The sequence below is a fragment of the Streptopelia decaocto genome (assembly GCF_964273445.1).
Source record: "Streptopelia decaocto genome assembly, chromosome: Z".
NCBI classification, from domain to species: domain Eukaryota; kingdom Metazoa; phylum Chordata; class Aves; order Columbiformes; family Columbidae; genus Streptopelia; species Streptopelia decaocto.
This window is the reverse complement of record NC_138657.1, coordinates 3,421,764-3,440,059: the sequence shown is the minus strand read 5'-3', so window position 1 is coordinate 3,440,059 and position 18,296 is coordinate 3,421,764. Positions and strand designations below refer to the sequence as shown.

The 18,296-nt window shown below is 41.6% G+C and overlaps 2 protein-coding genes across 2 annotated transcripts in view; both read right to left on the bottom strand.

The window, feature by feature from the left end:
• The window catches only part of CETN3 (centrin 3), a 78,798-nt gene that overhangs the window by 48,497 nt on the left and 12,005 nt on the right, over positions 1-18,296 (bottom strand). The window lies entirely within an intron of this gene.
• Positions 392-5,440, bottom strand: LYSMD3 (LysM domain containing 3). The gene is made up of 3 exons (XM_082074129.1): positions 5,377-5,440; positions 4,983-5,261; positions 392-2,259 (listed from the first exon to the last, which is right to left on the bottom strand). The coding sequence occupies exons 2-3, from the start codon at positions 5,244-5,246 to the stop codon at positions 1,651-1,653; spliced, it is 873 nt and encodes a 290-aa protein (XP_081930255.1). The 5' UTR covers positions 5,247-5,261; positions 5,377-5,440; the 3' UTR covers positions 392-1,650.

Below are 18,296 nucleotides of genomic sequence, written 5' to 3'. Positions count from 1 at the left end.
CCCTTCAAGCTTTGGCCTGCTTCAATTTCAATAGAATACATTAAAAGTTATCTAATTCATGTTCACACATTGGCATGGCAGTGAAGATTATTTACCCCACTTCTTGGGGCAATAGATGGGGCACAAGTCTTTTAAAAACTAAGTTAATAAAGCACTTTGGAATAGCTCAAATAGTTACAAAACATTCACTTTATCAGATTTCTTCATAAGGAATATACTTAGTCAAGACACTCAAAGGAAAGCTTATAATAGTTTAAAGGGCACTGATTATTTTTCCATTTCTCTCTATAAGTTGTATTCTATTATTTTAGGCTTTGATAACAACTGGTATTTTGAACAGGGCATTGTAAATCTTACTACACAAGGCAAACAAAACAAAAAAAAAAGCAGGCAGCATCTCAGTTTTTATTTAAAAATATTCTGAGTACACAAGTACCTCATTTTTCTATAGCAGAAGTCCAGGTTTTTGTTTGTTTGTTTATCTTGTAGCATTCTCAGGTCAGGAAAAGAAAGGAAAAACAAAGTTATTCAGGAAAGCCCAAGTGAAACATCCAAGAACAGAGTGGTTAATGAATAAAGAACTGCATAAAGAACCAAGTCTAAAGCTCCACCTGGTCTGTTCTGCTGTAATTTAAGTTTGTTGCTAGCAGTCATTAAATCTCATTTGAAGTTTTCTAGGAGATTCCAGGAAAAAGTTAGTGTTTGAGGTTAATGGGCACAAAACCATTAGCACAGTTAGTACCCACGGAACTGCTGTCTGAAGAATCAGTTGGTCCTGAACTGAGATTAACTGGAGGTGGAAAAAAAAAATCCTCTAGCATAAGATAAAGACTACTGAAGCCATCACAGCAAAGTGCCACACATCTGCACTTCTTTCATTCTATACACAGCTGACCAGATGAGAAGTGCAGCCCAGTCAGTTTTCAGTAGGATGCCATGGAAAGATCAGCAAGACTCTCAGCTGGACTGTGTTGAGGCACAGCGTCACAAATTATCCTACTGCCTATACTGAAAAGTACTGAAAAATGAATAAACCACAGGCACAAGATTTGAAAATTCCAGCTTAAGTATTAGCTACTGCCTCTATAAAAGTCACTTTTTTAAAAGAACTTCGCAGTGGCAATTAATTATGGAATGATTTGGTTTTAAAAAATCTTACTCTATACAAAAGATAGCATTATGAAAACGCAGTTTTAACTGACAACTGTAAACCCGATATTAAAATGTCAAGTGTGCTATGCAATCTATAAATACTTCATGATGTTTAAAAGTTAGATATCCCCAAATGCCCATTTTAGGGCTGTAAAAGGTACAGTGAGACTCTTCATCTGTTAGTTCAAACTACATTTTTTCATCTCATCATTAATTAAAAAAAATATGCCTATCAAAATAGAAAAAAGTGCAAAGCTTCAGAGACAATTTTATACCTTGATATCCCAATCTTGCATTAAAATCTCCTGTGTCAGGCATATTCAGAGATTACATGATCCACAGAAATATCCTTGAAGCGGAACACTGCCCAAAAAGGCAAGTCACACATCAGTACGGATTTTCTCCGCTTTCCATACGTATTTTGCGTTCTGTGGTTTCCCCTTTATCTAATGCTAGGTTATGTGTCTATGGATAACGGTTGCCTGGGCTTTCCCATTGTTAAGGCTGAAGGTCTCCTTGATTATCAACATTTATAATACTCGCCGGATTAATTCCATTTTCTATTTGTCTCGGATGCGATGCTGCTGTGACAAACACGTTGGAAGATTCCATTGTTGAATGGTGACTGACATCTGCTTTCACTAGAACTTCATAATACAGGAGATAAAAAACTGGAGTTACTATGCCAATAATCAACATAATCACAACAGCTGTCCACCATCCTATACCCCAATCTGCTCCATAGTAAGGATCCTTGCATTTTTTAGTTTTACCGTCAGTTTCAAAGCAGATCTGTTGGGCTGCTAAGGCAGAAACAACTTCATTAAGATTCTCTCTCTTTGTATCATTACACTTCACTATTTCTTCTATATCTCGATCCAGTTCTTTTAAGAAGTTGCCAGCAGTCTCATTAGCAGAGAATTTATCAGAAGGTGACGCTTCCTGCACTTCCGGGGAACAGTGAGCAGGCCGAAGGACTGGTCTTCCTTTTGGAGTGACATGTGTTTCAGTCAACACGCTGAACTTTTTCACTGGAATTTTGATAGATCTCAGGGCAAAAAAATCTTGATCATTGATAAGATTGTTAACTCTCTTGATATCTGCAACCTAAAAATAATAATAAAAAAAGTTTAAATATCAGAGCTCCATTCAAGTGAAACTCTTTGAGATCACTACATCCTTGAGAAATACGATTCTTCCCTAATGAAACAAAGGCAGAGCCTGTTTCACCTTTTTTTTAAAACCAATACCTATTCAAACAGTATGAAGTGAGGTCAAAGACCAAGTCTGAACAATATTAAAGCAAGAAGGTAATTACGAAGTAGCAAACCTCCTCACTTCATAAGACTGGAAGTCACTTCACGCATACACACTTCAGGTACATTCACCTACCAGTCACAACTATCTGAAATGAATGGGACTTTACCTCGGTGTTTTCAAATGAAGTACATTACTGTGAGTTCCTAATTAAATTGAAGACTTCTGAGTAAGGAATATTAAAAATTAGGAGCTTCCAATTCATCTAGACGCAGCAGTGGTTTGGATACTCTTTCTGCTTCTGAGGAATAAGGCAAAAACTAACTCTAACTTCAAACTGTCATCCTACTTCAAGTCAGCTCTCCCCTTTCCTTATTCTTGTTCAAAATTAATCTCATTTTGCTGTCAGTAAATTCAGAACTTAAATTTAATGTGAAATACTCTGCAAGCATTTAAGTGCCCTTGGAGAACTGGAAGCTTCACTCTGAGACAGTAACTCCCTCAGCAAGGAAGGGCCAGCCAGAAACCTCGCCATAACGAAGTACTTAAAAATCAGTACTTTTTTGCAGCGCCCGGTAAGCAAACAGGAATTGCGTCCTTTTCAAGATGCACAGTACCTGAGTTCAGATCCTTCCTGAAATTACCTCAGGAGGAGTTACAGACAGAAAACAATGTAGTCAAGGACCCTCTTTGCTCAGACTGTTCCACTTACAAAACAGATGTGGCCACAAAAATTAACTTAGGGCCACCAGTGCCTACTGCCTGCACTAACCTTGTAACATGGAAAAGTGTTTCAGTTCTGTGACACTGTACTTGTTATGTGTACGGTGCTCAATAAATCAGATAAGCATAAAAGACTGTCAAATGCAGCATTTGCCCCAGTGATTAGTGAATATCCATGAATTCCAAGAAAGATAGCAAGCTACTGTCTATTTCTTGAGGCTTGATCTAGTAAGGCTGCTCAAAATACCTAATTGTGGTGGGTTCTGAAGCCAAGACTTGGTTAATGAGGCCAAGGTCTGTCATGATTATGAAATTGCTATGTCAAGACTTTGACACCTAAGCTCCTGACAGGAGGCCCCTCATTTTGTTTCCGCCTGAAGAACTGGGTAACAGCAAGACTTCTGTAAATAAGGATTCTGAATTTGACTAAATTTGACCTCTTGAAAACTACACATTTAGCAGTCAGTCCACCAGCACACACAGCTGATTTCCTGTTAAAACTGCACACATGCAAAGGCCAACATCAACTGAGACAGAAGTCTATGCCTTAATTAGCACTGGCCAGACAGAAGTACCGGGTAGGAAGGATACTCACCAGACTAATTTAAGAGCTCTTAACTAGAAGTCATGAGGTCTGAGCACCAGAAAGGAAAGCATGGGGCATGTGGACAGAGACCTCCCAGCAGTACAATGTGCTCGTGCTAATAAATACACAGGCAACTTAGCAGAATTAAAAGGCAACTACAACTTTTTCTTTTTTTTTTTTTCACTCTCCCTTAAAGGAGTTAAGGCTGCATAAAAACCACGAGAGTAGTCCAGCAATACCCTTCTCATGACTAACTCCGACAACAGAGACAGCGCTAGGAGAAGTGTCCACATGTGAATATGCAGGAATGTCACTTTTACCGTAGAATGTACACTTCAAGAGACACTGCCACAAACAAACCCATGCATCCATCTATCCACAGTACTCTATGGAACTGGAATGCCAGCATACTCTGAACTTCTGAAGCCCTGGCAGCGCTACACATTCAGGGAAGAGCGGCTGGAAAGCTGCCTGGTAGAAAAGGATCTGAGGGTGTTGATCAACAGCAGTTGAACATGATCCAGCATTTGTCCAGGTGGCCAAGAGGCCACCAGCACTGTGGCTTGTACCAGCACTGGTATGGCCAGCAGGCCCAGGGCAGGGAACGTCCCTGTGCTGGGCACTGGGGAAGCCAAACCTCGAATCATGGGGGCAATTTTGGGCCTCTCACACCAAGATAAACCTTGAGGTGCTGGAGCAAGTGGAGAGAATGGAACGGAGCTGGTGAGGGGCTGGAGCACAAGTGTGATGGGAGCGGCTGAGGGACCTGGGGGGTTCAGCTGGAGAACAGGAGCTGAGGGGAGACCTTCTGATCTCTGAACTGCCTGAAAGGAGCTTGGAGCCAGGGGGGTCGGGCTCTGCTCCCCAGGAACAAGCGCCAGGAGCAAAGGAAACGGCCTCAAGTTGCACCAGGGGATGTTGAGGTTGGATCTGGGGAACAATTTCTTCCCCAAAGGGCTGTGGGGCATTGGAACAGGCTGCCCAGGGCAGTGCTGGAGTCACCATCCCTGGGGGGGTTGGACACAGAGATGAGGTTCTGAGAACATGGGGCAGTGCCAGCGGTAGGTTATGGTTGGACTCACTCATGATGAGAGTCTCTCCCAACCAAAATGACTCTGCGATTCTATGAACGGCGTTTCTGACGCGCTGTCTCCTCAGTAAACACCTGCACCCACCCAGCCCAACAAGGCACCGGCCCCGCTCGCAGGCAGACCCGAGGAGCCCCATCCCGCCCGCGGGAGGAGCGGGCAGCGCCCGGACTCACCGAGCAGCAGAACTGCAGCGCGATGGCGTTCAGCGTGTCGCCCTCCTGGATGTCCCTGCTCAGCAGCACGATGTCGTCCAGCCGGTCCCTCGACGCGCTCCTCCGCACCTTCTCCCTGCCTCGGGGCCGCAGCTCCGACACCTCGCCCTCCTCCTCCGGGCCTTCGCCCTCCGCCGCGCTCACGAAGGGGAACAGGTGCCCGCTGACAGGCGGCGGCGACACCGCGGGCGGCTGCAGGCCGCGGCCGGCGCCCCTGCCGGCCATTCTCCGCGGGGGGCTCTGTGGGAACAGACCGCAGGCGTGACACCCTCCGCGGGAGGCTCCCGCGAACCAGCCAAACCCCGACCCGGCTTCCAACCCGCCGCCGAGGGGAGCGCCCGGGCCGCGGCCCTACCTGCCGCCGCTCCTCATGGCCGCCGCAATGGCGGCCGCGCCGCCACGTCCGCAGGGCGGCCCCGCCCCCACCGCCCGCGCTTAAAGGGGCCGCGCGGCACTTCACCGGGGGCGGCTCCTGCGGGGAGAGGATCACGGGGTCACACACGGGGTCAGGGATTGAAGGGCCCTGGAAAGCTCATCCAGTGCAATCCCCCCATGGAGCAGGAACACCCAGATGAGGTTACACAGGAAGGTGTCCAGGCGGGTTGGAATGTCTGCACAGAAGGAGACTCCACAACCCCCTGGGCAGCCTGGGCCAGGCTCTGGCACTCTCACCATGAAGAAGTTTCTTCTCAAATTTAAGTATAACCTCCTGTATGCCAGTTTGCACCCATTGCCCCTTGTCCTATCACTGGTTGTCACCAGAAGAGCCTGGCTCCATCCTCCTGACACTCCCCCTTTCCATCTTGATCCCCAGGAATGAGTCCCCCCTCAGTCTCCTCTTGTCCAGCTCAAGAGCCCCAGCTCCCTCAGCCTTTCCTCCCACGGGAGATGCTCCACTCCCTGCAGCATCTTGGTGGCTGCGCTGGACTCTCTGCAGCAGTTCCCTGTCCTGCTGGAACTGAGGGGCCACAGCTGGACACAATATTCCAGGTGTGGTCTCCCCAGGGCAGAGTAGAGGGGCAGGAGAACCTCTCTGACCTACTGACCACCCCCTTCTAACCCACCCCAGGTACCATTGGCTTCCTGGCCACAAGGGCCCAGTGCTGGCTCATGGTCACCCTGCTGTCCACCAGAGAGAGTGCAGAGGAGGTGATGAAGCTGGTGAGGGGCTGGAGCACAAGTGTGATGGAGCGGCTGAGAGACCTGGGGGGTTCAGCTGGAGAACAGGAGCTGAGGGGAGACCTTCTGATCTCTGAACTGCCTGAAAGGAGCTTGGAGCCAGGGGGGTCGGGCTCTGCTCCCCAGGAACAAGCGCCAGGAGCAGAGGAAACGGCCTCAAGTTGCACCTGGGGAGGTTGAGGTTGGATGTGGGGAACAATTTCTTCCCAAAGGGCTGTGGGGCATTGGAACAGGCTGCCCAGGGCAGTGCTGGAGTCACCATCCCTGGGGGGGGGTTTAAAAGGTGTTTATGAAGCAGAAATAAACAGCAGAGCAAATTATACTGTTAAGCAGCATTCTTTATTTTATCAGCACTGGAGAACACTGGGAATCATCCTCCATAAGTGCTCACAAGACCGGATGCTCTTGCATTGCTTATATTCATGTAATTTTTACCTATGCATTACAATTTTTGAAAATTTTGACATATATCTATAATAAATAATTGATGATGTTAGTTATAATTGTTTAGTTTCTCACTTACAATATATCTACTAATTATTAGTTGAATATAAACTAAGCACTCTGCTTCTAAACAATGTGTGGCCAAGCTCTTCTCAGTGAAAACAAATGATAGGACAAGGGGCAATGGGTACATTAATCTTCTGTTTCCCCCCTGTCAGCCATAAGGATCTAAAACTTGGGAAGTTCACAGGCAATTTATTTTTATCCCTTCACGCCTCCCCCCCTCCTCAGGACTAGTACTGCAGAGATACAGGTGTTCAGCCCCTGCTAATGTATTTTTTCTTCCCAAGAGAGAAACCATAAATTAAGCCCTGTTGGTATTTGAACTTTTCCTTCCCTAATAGAGCCATTTTCGCCATTAACTCTTGGCAGCTGTTGCAGTTGCTGAGGCAATGGGCAGTGGTAGGAAGACCTACGAGTGTAACTAGTGAATTTAATCTAACGTGGGTTCCTTCTGACATGGCCTTAGAAGGAAGTTTTTTATTACAGCAGGAGCAAGTACAGTATTTCTTACAGAAGCTGACAGCTCTAAGGTTAGGGTGAACATGTTGTAACAAATGATTGCCTCGTTGCTGAAGACAAATGCATTTTCGAGTCTGGTTCTTCAACAGATTAAATCTAACCTTGAAAGTAATTTTACATAAGGAATTTATTTTTCTTTTGCTTTTAGAGCCTTGTTATACAGTGTTTTCAGGCTTCCCTGAACAACTGAAGAGGTTAGAAATGTGTTTGCTATTAACAAAGGCAGAATTCTTCTATGACCATAGTTTTGAAAACTAAATGAGTTTGAAGACATAAATGTAAGAGCAAATGATCATGTAGCTTTATTGACAGTCACCCTTGACACCCACGGAAGCTAAAGAACCGTGAAGACACATTTCCAGGCATTGTAAAATAAGCTACCAAGGTGCAGTTTGTTTTTGTGTCTCGTTTTAAAGACTAAATGTATATATTTTTCAATATCTACCTTACAGTAGTGCTCTGTTGTGGATCAGGTAAAACTGAAGTATTCCTAAGGCTGTCTGAGCACTTCCTGGTAAATAACATCGACAAGAAAAACGACATATTTCAGCATAGGTGTTCTGTCAAGAGCATAGAAGTTCCATGTGGTAAATAAGAGAAACTTTGCATGAAAGAATATAAATAATTTCGGGTGCAGAAGTCGGCAGTAGGTGTAAAATATGAGCTGCTCTGATTAGGCAGGTTTGATTGCCACCCTTGGTGGAGAAGCGTGGAACAGTACTAACGTGTAAACACAAAGTTGGGCACAGTTAGTAAAAGCTAATTTTCAGGCTTTCTTATTTTGAAATTGTTAAGATCTTGCTGTAGATGCCAAGTGTAATTAGAATTCCCTCCAGCCAAAGTTTCTTCTGAGTCTGGAGGCTATTTCTAAAGCATTTCATAGCATCTTCCCAGTCAAAGCCTGCTCAGAAATAAGCCTTCTATATTTATTATGGGTCAGATGCTCAGTTTGTGCTAATTATCATCGCTGCTCTGGAAGCTTTAGATACTGCCTTACGTAGAATCCGCAATGCCACAAAGACAAGTTTGTATTGTCAGATTACATGGCAAATGTGCAAACATCTTGTAGGGGTCCCAGAATGATTTTGTGTTTCTGTGGATGGCAAAATATAAGTAGATTGACTCTTCCACCAACTATTTCTAGCAAGAACGATATTGAAGGTGACAAAGTTGAATTAATTTCCCCTAAAACCCTAAGCTTTCTCGTGGGATCTCAAGTTGACAAAAAGTAATTATAACTTAGTGAATGAGAATTCCACCCATTCAGAGGTGTCATGCCACATCTGGCAAAGAATATCTGCAGCTCCAACCAGTTTTGTTTTGTTTTTTTTAAAGGGAGCTTTCAGGAATAGAAGTGAAGCAACTGTAGTTGTCTGTAGCTGGGAAACTGATGACTCAGACCCTATTCATGCTGTTGAAAGACTGTTTTATGAGGCCCGTCAGAGCTGTGGGTGGACCTGGAGAGAAGTCTGAAGGCAGACTTCATAGGCAGCGATGCCCGCAGCGGTGTCTGATGATTGTCCCATCGTACGCCGCTGATGGCATATCCTTTTGGAGGTTTTCTTTAAACTTTGGGTGGGGAGGCTGCACAAAAAGGTCAGGGCAGGGAATTTCACCATTTTTTTTATCCAAAGAGGTGTACTATCAGGTCAAAAAAGAACTGCTGAAGCAGCACTCTGCCTGAGAGAGGGAAAGAAAGTATTGGAGTTTGCTTTGACCCTGCTACACCCCTGTGTGTAACCATTTGTAACTAGTGACATTTTCCCATCAATAACAAAAGGGTATATTCCAAACTTGATGAACAAGACTGTAGCTGCATAGCTCCCATGAATGCTAATAGGAATACAGCCTTTCTCCATCCTCGTGTAAGTTACTTTGCATATCCTAATAGTGCATTCTCCGTGAGCGACAGGGTCAGCGTTAATCACTCCGTAGCATTACAAGAGCAACTGCAGAGATCTCTACCGTATCCCCCTTGATCATGTTATATCTGCTGTGGCTTGGTCAGAGCTAGGAAGTATGTGAGTAGGAATATTAAAAAGATCTTAAGGAATTAATAGAAAGGAACTATGAATGAGATGTTGGAGGGCTGATATAACTTGTTAGTAATTTTTAATTTTTAAAAAAACAAAACAAAACAAAACAAACCCACAACAACACACACAAAAAGAGCCCCGCATTTTCTTTCCGTCTGGAAATTACTTGTGTGTCATGTGCCACCACTGTTTTTGTAAGTTTTTAAGTCATTCTACAATTCAGAACCACAGGGCTGCGTTTACATTTAGATAGTTAGTGCCAAGTATCTAAGTGGATGTTTTAATGACATGATAAGCTGTGGCTCATTAAAAGATTCACACAGAAATAAATGGACAGCCTTTGTTTGTCTCTGCTTCCCTGCTTACTACTTGCAGATCGTACTAAAATTGTAGGAAATAGTAATGTCAAGGTAGATCTGAAGCTCCAAAGGAATCTAGACAAAATCCGAAGTTATTAGGCAGTGTCTGACTGAAAGATGTGTCAGATGCGTTAAGAGAAGCTATTTAAGAACTATAAAAGCATGCATGCAAGTAATGCTATATCTGCAGACACTTGCAGAATAGTCTGTTCTCTAGGGGAAATATTTGCACATATACATTTAACTCTCTAAGTATCATAATCTAGACCTAGATCCTCAAAATTAGCAGAAACCCTTTTTAGTTAGCAAGGTTCCAACAATTTCACTTTAAAATGTGTTAAAAATGACCACAACATATATTTTTTTTAATTAAGTGTTGTTGTGGTTTTAATAAGAATAAATGCAAATTTATCTTTGGATTGAGACTCTGATTTCCCAATTTCCTCTTTATTGTATTTGCTGCTTACTTTTGTCACAGAAACACCCCCAAATTACTCCAAAGCCTAAACCAACTTTAATTGGGAACCGAAGCCAAATGATAGACTGAAACGAAATGACAGAAAGCAGTGCAAGCAGGGGGGTAATCTAAAATCACTCCAATGATATGTAATAAACTTCAGGTTCATTATTCCAGTTGGGGATATTATTACCACACAACCACACAAGAATGATGATCCAGAGCCTGCACACACTCACTCAAATAGAAGCTGCTCTCACTCAAGAGTGTCCACAAGAAATAATTGCTTGCTGGGGCAGGGGGCAAGCGGTCAGTCAAGGGTATATCCAGAAGAAATACTTTCTCACCAAGGAGGAGGTGAGGGCTCTTAATTCTGTGAAGTCTGCTTGAACGGCATCCCTCCTTAAGGGGAGGGCTCCTATCACAGTCCTGCTGCTCTGAGGGTCTTCAGCAGGGGCCCCGTTTGTAGCCTTGTTAGATCTGGCTGTGGGCATTTATGGACGTGGTCCAGAGGTTCTCTGGGCCTGGGGCACCTCCTTGGTTGAGGACCCTGTCCATGGTGGAGTGTGAGAGGGGCAAAAGAGCTGCCATAGGGAGTGGAGCATCTCCCGTGTGAGGAAAGGCTGAGGGAGCTGGGGCTCTGGAGCTGGACAAGAGGAGACTGAGGGGGGACTCATTCATGGGGATCAATATGGAAAGGGGGAGTGTCAGGAGGATGGAGCCAGGCTCTTCTGGTGACAACCAGTGATAGGACAAGGGGCAATGGGTGCAAACTGGAACACAGGAGGTTTTGAGAAGAATTTGAGAAGAAACTTGTTCCCGGTGAGGGTGTCAGAGCCTGGCCCAGGCTGCCCAGGGGGGTTGTGGAGTCTCCTTCTCCTTCCAACCCGCCTGGACACCTTCCTGTGTAACCTCATCTGGGTGTTCCTGCTCCATGGGGGGATTGCACTGGATGAGCTTTCCAGGTCCCTTCCAACCCCTCACATTCTGGGATTCTGTGATGTTGAAAGCTCTGGAGCTTATAGGCGTGGGTCTGACTGCCACAACCTTTTAGTTACTTTTATTTAAATTTAATGTGTATTCATAGTAGAAATATGCTGTGTACCTTCCATAACACAGCCAGTAGAGTGCATTGGTTGTTTGATATTTAGTTTTCAAGAATCTTTAAAGAGCTGCATATTTGCTTCTGATTTACATTTTACTTTGCTTAGCTCAGGTCTCCTCTGAATGAGAAAATCTACCAGTGAAGCCATTGAGTTATTGTAAAGACAGCATGCAAGAATGGAGAACGTACTTTTGAAAATTTATTTCAAATTATTCACAGACATTTTGCTATAAGATTCTGAATTCCTACTAATATTGATGAATAAGACATGCAGCATGATAAGTAAAGTGTTTATTTGGTTGGTTTGGCTTGCTTGTTTGTTTGTTTTTTTAGATTGTTGTAGATTATTTCCAGTTTTAGCTGGATGAATCTGTAGTTAAGTCCAGGAATAGCTGTTACTTTATCACATGATTTCCCTGAATAAACTAAGGAACCGTTTCCATGCTCAGCTTGTTTTTGCCCTGAGGGATTTTTTGCACTGTAGTCGAGTGAGGTTTTTTGTTTGTTTGTTTGTTTTTTGTTTTGTTTTTTTTTTTCTTTTTCCTTCTTTTCTTTTAATTAATTTAATGTTCAGAGATTGTTAACTTTTGCTCTCTGCTTTCTCTAGCTCTCATTTTTGGGGAATTTGCTTTGTTTGCATCCTCTGTGAGTTTCAGTGTTTTTAAAATGTGGACACCAGAACTTTATGAACTTTCAAGTATCCACCTCACCAGCGCTACATACAAAGGTAAATGATACCCCAGCCCCAGCTGTTGTCACTAATATACTGTCGATATATCTGAAAATCAAACTGACTGTTTTTTCTTCCTTCTCACAGCATCACATTTTACACTTGTGGTGAGCTTCTCTGCTGGTTTCTTCAGATGAAAGTGATTTGGAAGACCATTTGTAAGGTATAACGGGTATAACCTATATTTTGATTTTGAAAGTATTCAGTAAAGTTAACATGACTCATTTTAACAGAACCAGCTTACCGGGTGAGCCGTATCACTATAATACTCTCATTTCCTTTCTGCTAATACTGACATCGCAAACATTGATTTTTCTATTTACAGGGAGAGAGGGCGGAGGAGAAGGAGATCTATTTGTAATCCTTGTTGAACTATTGAACAGAACTATTGAACTGTTGAACAGAATTATTTTTATTTGTTTATAATTAAATCTGTATTTTGGTGATAATCTCTTTCTGAAGAATGCTTTTTGAGGTGTACCAGCTAGTTTTTAATCCATGTCACAGCATTGCGCTGCTTACTAGCATTGTACCATGTCTTTATCAGATGGTAATGTGATTAAAAAGTCCTTAAATTATTCAGTTCTATCACCACAATTACTGTCATTCAAATTTGTAACCCAAATCACACTGTTTGTATAATATCACATATTTATTCCATTCCTTTCTTTTTCCTTCTAATAAGTGAAATCCCATATCAGCCTTTACATTATTTTGGCTAGGTTTGCTGTCAGGCTTCATTTATAGTCTAAACTTCCTTTTATATCTTTGGAATTGGTTGTTATGTACAGCTCAAATATGGTTATTAAGCTTGTTGTCTTGCCAGCCCAGTGTTTTTCCCTTATATCTTTAATCTTCTGTAATTTATGCAGTGTAATTTAAAATGCCTTATCTCTAGTCACTTTTTTCAATAGCCTGTATACTGATTATTTTTTGTTTCTGAACGAGTTTTTGCTATACTATTGCACCAAGATGCATACTTATTCAAATGTTTTTTCTTGATCGTAGAATACTGGCTTTTTGTCACTCTAGTACTCTTCGTTTGGAAAATAAAAAGCTTAATGATTTTGATTGTTTTTCCCACACAGGAAGGAGTTGAGTGTTATATGGGATTTCAGCTGTGGCTGGAGCTTTCTTTGGCCTCTGTGGTACTGATAATTCACTCTTACTGGTGCCACTGCTGTATTGGAATGGTTGCATCTTTATCGGTACGGACTTTTCCCCGGTTACAAGCCCTCCGGCACACAAGTTTTTTACTGCGGATATATTCTGTATTGGCACATTGCTACCTACAACCGAGAAAAGCTTTCACTGGCAAACAGTCCTTTGATGTCACTCCACTGAGTGGGAAAGTGCCCTTACGCGTCACTTTCATCCTTTGTTTTAAGCTCCTCGTGGCTGGAATCGTGGGGAATGCTGAACAGCTTTTACAATGGGGAGAGGGAACAGCAGAAGGGAGTTAGAGCAGGAGCACGGAGACGATCTCATGGTAAAGGATCTGATTCATAGTCTTGAAAAGCTTTACTATACAAGCAGGTGTGGCCCTCAAAACCAGCTATATTGATAAATAGTTGAGGTGCCTTTGGTTTTCACTATAATAGCAGGCCAGTATAAATTAAACTGTTGAATTAATGCTCTCTGGTCCTGGTGTTACTAATAATAATGGTACTGAAATTATAAATATCTTGCTATGCTTTCTTTCAAATTTTCAGTATAAAGTTGATTTTTAAAAACCAAAAAAATTATCATGTAGTATAGCTATTGTAATCTAGAATACTTATGAGCAGAGAGCTGAAGAAATGGTTGTTTTTCATACAAAGGTTGCTGGTTTCAGATTCGCCTTTATCTTTGTGTGTCAGTTTTAGATAACTACAGCATATTTTAACAAGTATGGAAGTAGAATAAATCATCCCCTTCAACTTTTTTGAGCATTTGAAGTATGATTACAAATGTGCAGTTTATGACATAAGTAAGAGTGTGATCCAGTAGACACAGAAACTGTTTGACGGGAGGATTTTCATGAATTTTAAAACAGATTCCCTCCGCCCCTGTTTTCTTACAACATTTGTCTTTCTATTCGATTCAGCTTCTATGCAGGACAGCAGAATGCATCAGAAAGCTTTAAGTTCTTTCACTGAGTATCAGGCATGTTAAAGCAAATACATTATGAGTAATCCCTCCATAAGAAGAGACAGTAACACAGCCCACCCAACATCAGTAAAGTGTTTACAAGGTATTAATATGCCCACTGTGACAAGATGTACTTAATGGGAAGCAACAAGGAATTTGTTTTATTAGTTTTTCCTCCACCCTCAAGTAATAAATCTTAAAAGCTTCAATATTGATTCAATGAAATGAATGGCTGAATCGTTCTGGAGAGGCTCTGACAAGTGGACAAATGCTTCCATGGTTACATTGTGCTATGCAGTATGGTCACCGAGCTTTGTTGGTTTCCTCCCTCTGCCTCTGAAGTAAAATAACAGACCACAGGGAAGTACCACACATGGTGGGCATAGGCTGGGAACAACTTTAGAAGATCGAGTTAGCTGATCTTACACAGATTTTAAACAATATGGGTTTTATTGATTCATACTGTATACCTTAAACATACATTTCAGTACATTCTCCTTCATATATCACGTTCCCATGGAACATTTTTATTTCTTGTCTGAACCACCTCTCGCTTTCGATTTGCAAAGTCATCAATTAAAAGGTTTTGTGAAAGTGTGTTTTATAGCAGTGTTACATGGGTTATGTTTTTCAAGGAGTATTTTTATATCAAGTGATTCTGCTGCATCAGTGTGGGCTTCTGCACTACACAGACAATCAATAATGAAGCAGATATAGCACAGAACTTTTATGTGCATTTGTTTTAGTGTGCTTTGCAGTAATTTAACATAATTAAGTGGTTTGATTTTCCGTCTCCTTGTATCTAATGTACTCAAATCTCAGGTGTCACAAGGAAGAGGGAGATCACATGTAACTTCATAGATGTCTCATTTAAAAAAAATAAAAAAGGAAAAAGTAATGGCATACAGTTATTTCATTCGCTTAAAAATATTGTGGGTCAGGTATTACATTTAGAGAACGAAATCCTGAAGGTCTTAGGTTTTGTTCAGGATGAAGTGTAAATTAAATTGAAAGCAGACGTTTCAACACTAGTTGCATCTTTTTTCCCTTGCAGGCCAATTCTGAAAAAGCTCATTATCCTCTGCATTAGTAGCTGCTCGGTTTTTGTTTGCTCTGCATGCTTGACAGTCCCCAGAATCATTATCTCAGCATCAGAATGCTAAGGTGTTCCAGTGCCCCTTTGTAGACACAGTTTTACAGCAAGGATGGATGCCAGGGTTCCCCACAGCCAGGAAAATAAACTCATAAACATGGAGGATGGTGACCCTGAGACAGAAATTCCAGCTTTCCTCTGGAAGTTTACATTTGTTGTAGGTACTTAATTTCACATTTACTTGAGCAGTGTCGTTTTGATCTCAAGGGGGTAAAGTAAGCACCAGATAAAGAATTTCAGAAAAGAGTCAGCTCTTAAGTTGAAAAACATAAGCCATTTTTGTTTCCAAGTTGTTTTTTTCCTCATTTGAATGGAAGCAAACAAAATACTTATCTGTGAACTGGGAAGGCAAGCGAAGTCGTATGGAGCAGCTGGAACCCTTTTTCTTTTATCTTTGTTAGTCTGAAACACTTTTGGAGGACTTTGAAATGAAGAGCAGTCTAGATGCAAGAGATTATGGAGAGTTTTTAATATTTGTATTACGTTTTACCCTCAGAAAAGTGCACTTGCGGTAATAATTCTGTTTGAATTTGCAGTCTGGTGCTTGACAAGGTTTGAAGTTGTGTGCTTTCAGTAGTTTGATGGACGTTTTTGAGAAAGCTTCTGATTTGCCGCGTACTATCTACATTGTCAGTGACACGATGCAAATGAAGAGCTGGACGCATTGGGAGAAACAAGGCTGCAACTTTATTTAGCAACAATAATCGTACAAGAGGAGCAGGTGGATAATTCTTGCCAAGTTCTCATCTTGCTGTTTCTCCATGTCACCCACAAGCCAGTAAAACATCCACTGTAGTTGGAAAGAAGCCACTGAATATTGTAAGACCAAACTGTCTCTTCAGACATGACATTCTTTTTGTGTCATTATAATGACACAAAATGAGAGAAATTGTGTCAAAATTACATGCCTTGATCATCCAAATCTGAGACACAGTAAATTGAAACAAAGTTGTTTTCTCATTAATTGGTTCTTTTCTTTTTTTTGCACTTGAACACACTAAAATTAACATTTTCTAAAAGTCATATATTTTTTTCTTGAAAATCTTGTCATATTTGTAATTATGTTCAGTAATAAATATCTTGTGATTATAGAAATAGCATTTCTGCTGTAATATGTGTTAAAATATAGCAACCTCCCACGAACAGGTGCCGGGGAATTACTTTTTTCCTGATAATCGGAATACTTCAATTTTTTTCAGTTAAAAGCTCCTTTTAAATGTTAGCATGAGTGTGCTTTATCAGTATGGAACGGTACCATAAAAAAGGTTAATCTTTGCCAAGCCGATCACAGGAGACATAAACAAATTAATGTTTGTCCATTTGAAAAAGAGCATAACTTGCTTGGAAGTTGTAATTTTTCAGTTTCCTAAATCCTGGACATCTCTGAAAAACAGAAAATCAGAACCCGAATTTATCTACATCCATCTGCAGATATACCAGTCCAGCATAAACTGCTGGGTCAGAACCATCATACTCAAGTGTTGTCATTCAGTCTTCTCAGATTATTAGTACCGTTTGTATTTGCTCTGCGCTTTTTCTTGTGTGTGTTTGTTTATTCATCAGGAAAGCAGGCAGTAAAATCAGGATTTTAACATTAAAGCATTCCCAGCCCATCAAGAAGGATGCGGAGCAGTTCAGGAAAGAGAACAGTGCAAGTGCCTGGTACTGCTAAAGAGACATCGGGCAATACCTGATGGCCGTGGTGCATTTCCCCGGTGTGGAGTACCTGGATTGGACTCTCCAGGGGGTGCAGGAAAGTGATTAGAAACCTCATTCCATATTTTGAAGAACAGACAACACAAGCTTAATCATAAGCGCGGTAAGACAGAGTAGTCAGGCTCTGAGCTGAGCCCACTTCTTCTATCTTGCAGAAATCTTCACCAGCTTGGGCCATTGCTCGAGGAAAATCCACTTCTCAAAAGAAGTTGGGCCACCAAAACAAAGTTAATTTCTTTCAATAAAATAATCTGTATCTATCTTGCTGATTACTCTGTGAAGAGAGGAGCAAGATCAGCCTTCGTATTCTGCCTATACACTGGAACTAATCAGAACAGCGGTCAATGTTACATATTTTTGAAATGTTTTGTCATATGGGATATAATTTGTTAAGAAACAAGAAACTTGCGTCTGGTATATTTTAATTAATTTAATTCGATCTATGAAGCAGCTATGCACATTACTCCTCATTCTGAGTAATTCATGCTGCTTCAGCTGAAGCAGCAGAAAAGCTGAATGACAGAGCAATGTGGTAATCTCTGCATATTAGATGATCTATACCTCTGTCAGTTGCACTTCGGATGATTATTTATCAACGTTCACTTTCCCTGTAGCTGTTTACAGACTAAATGCAGAGCTTAATCTTGCCTAATATTAACCTAGTGTCATTATCCAAAATTTCAAAATTCTCAGCATCTCCTTGTTTGCTACTTGTACCCAAATAAGTGCTCAGCCTAGAACTTCGAAGCTTCGATGCCACAGGTGAAAACAAATCTTGATTTTAGTGGCATTTGTGGATATTCAGAAAAAATTATCGTCAGCATTGATTTTTGATTTCTGATATTAGTAGATTAAGATGGAAATACCTGTGACTGAAAACCAAATGGCCTTCACACAACACAAAAATCTTCATTAGTAGAAACAAAAATGCAAACAAGAAGAGAAAATACTGTCTTCTGAAAGCCCTTGTTTGGATTTTTTTTCCTTCTTGTTCCTTTAAGTCCTGCTTTCTTTCTTAAGGATTTGTTTCATCTTCTAACTCCCTCTTCTCTGGTCTTTCCTTTCAGATGATGCCAATAAAGGGAAAAGGCAAGATTTCAAAACAAACAAACAAACTAGAGTCCATTGATTCTCTTGTTGCTGCTTTCAATATTGGTTTAGTCTCAGCAGAGCCATTTCTAACTTGCAGAGTTTTAATGGATTCAGAACAAAGGAAATCCAAACAAATGAAGAATTGAGGGGTGTACTTACTGCACCTTATTTACTGCTTTTATTGAAAAAGAGAAATTAAGGCTGACATGGAAGCGTAGTTCTGCGCAATGCCAGAGTGTAGGTCCAGTACCAGGCTGGATTGTTTGGAGTGGGCAGCGTGCAGAGTTGTTAA

Bases quoted from the DNA above. Each gene is read 5' to 3' on its own strand.
- LYSMD3 (XM_082074129.1), bottom strand. From the start codon at position 5,246: ATGGCCGGCAGGGGCGCCGGCCGCGGCCTGCAGCCGCCCGCGGTGTCG. The intron at 2,260-4,982 runs GTGAGTCCGGGC...TATTATTTTTAG, and splicing joins CGCTGCAGTTCTGCTGCTCG to GTTGCAGATATCAAGAGAGT.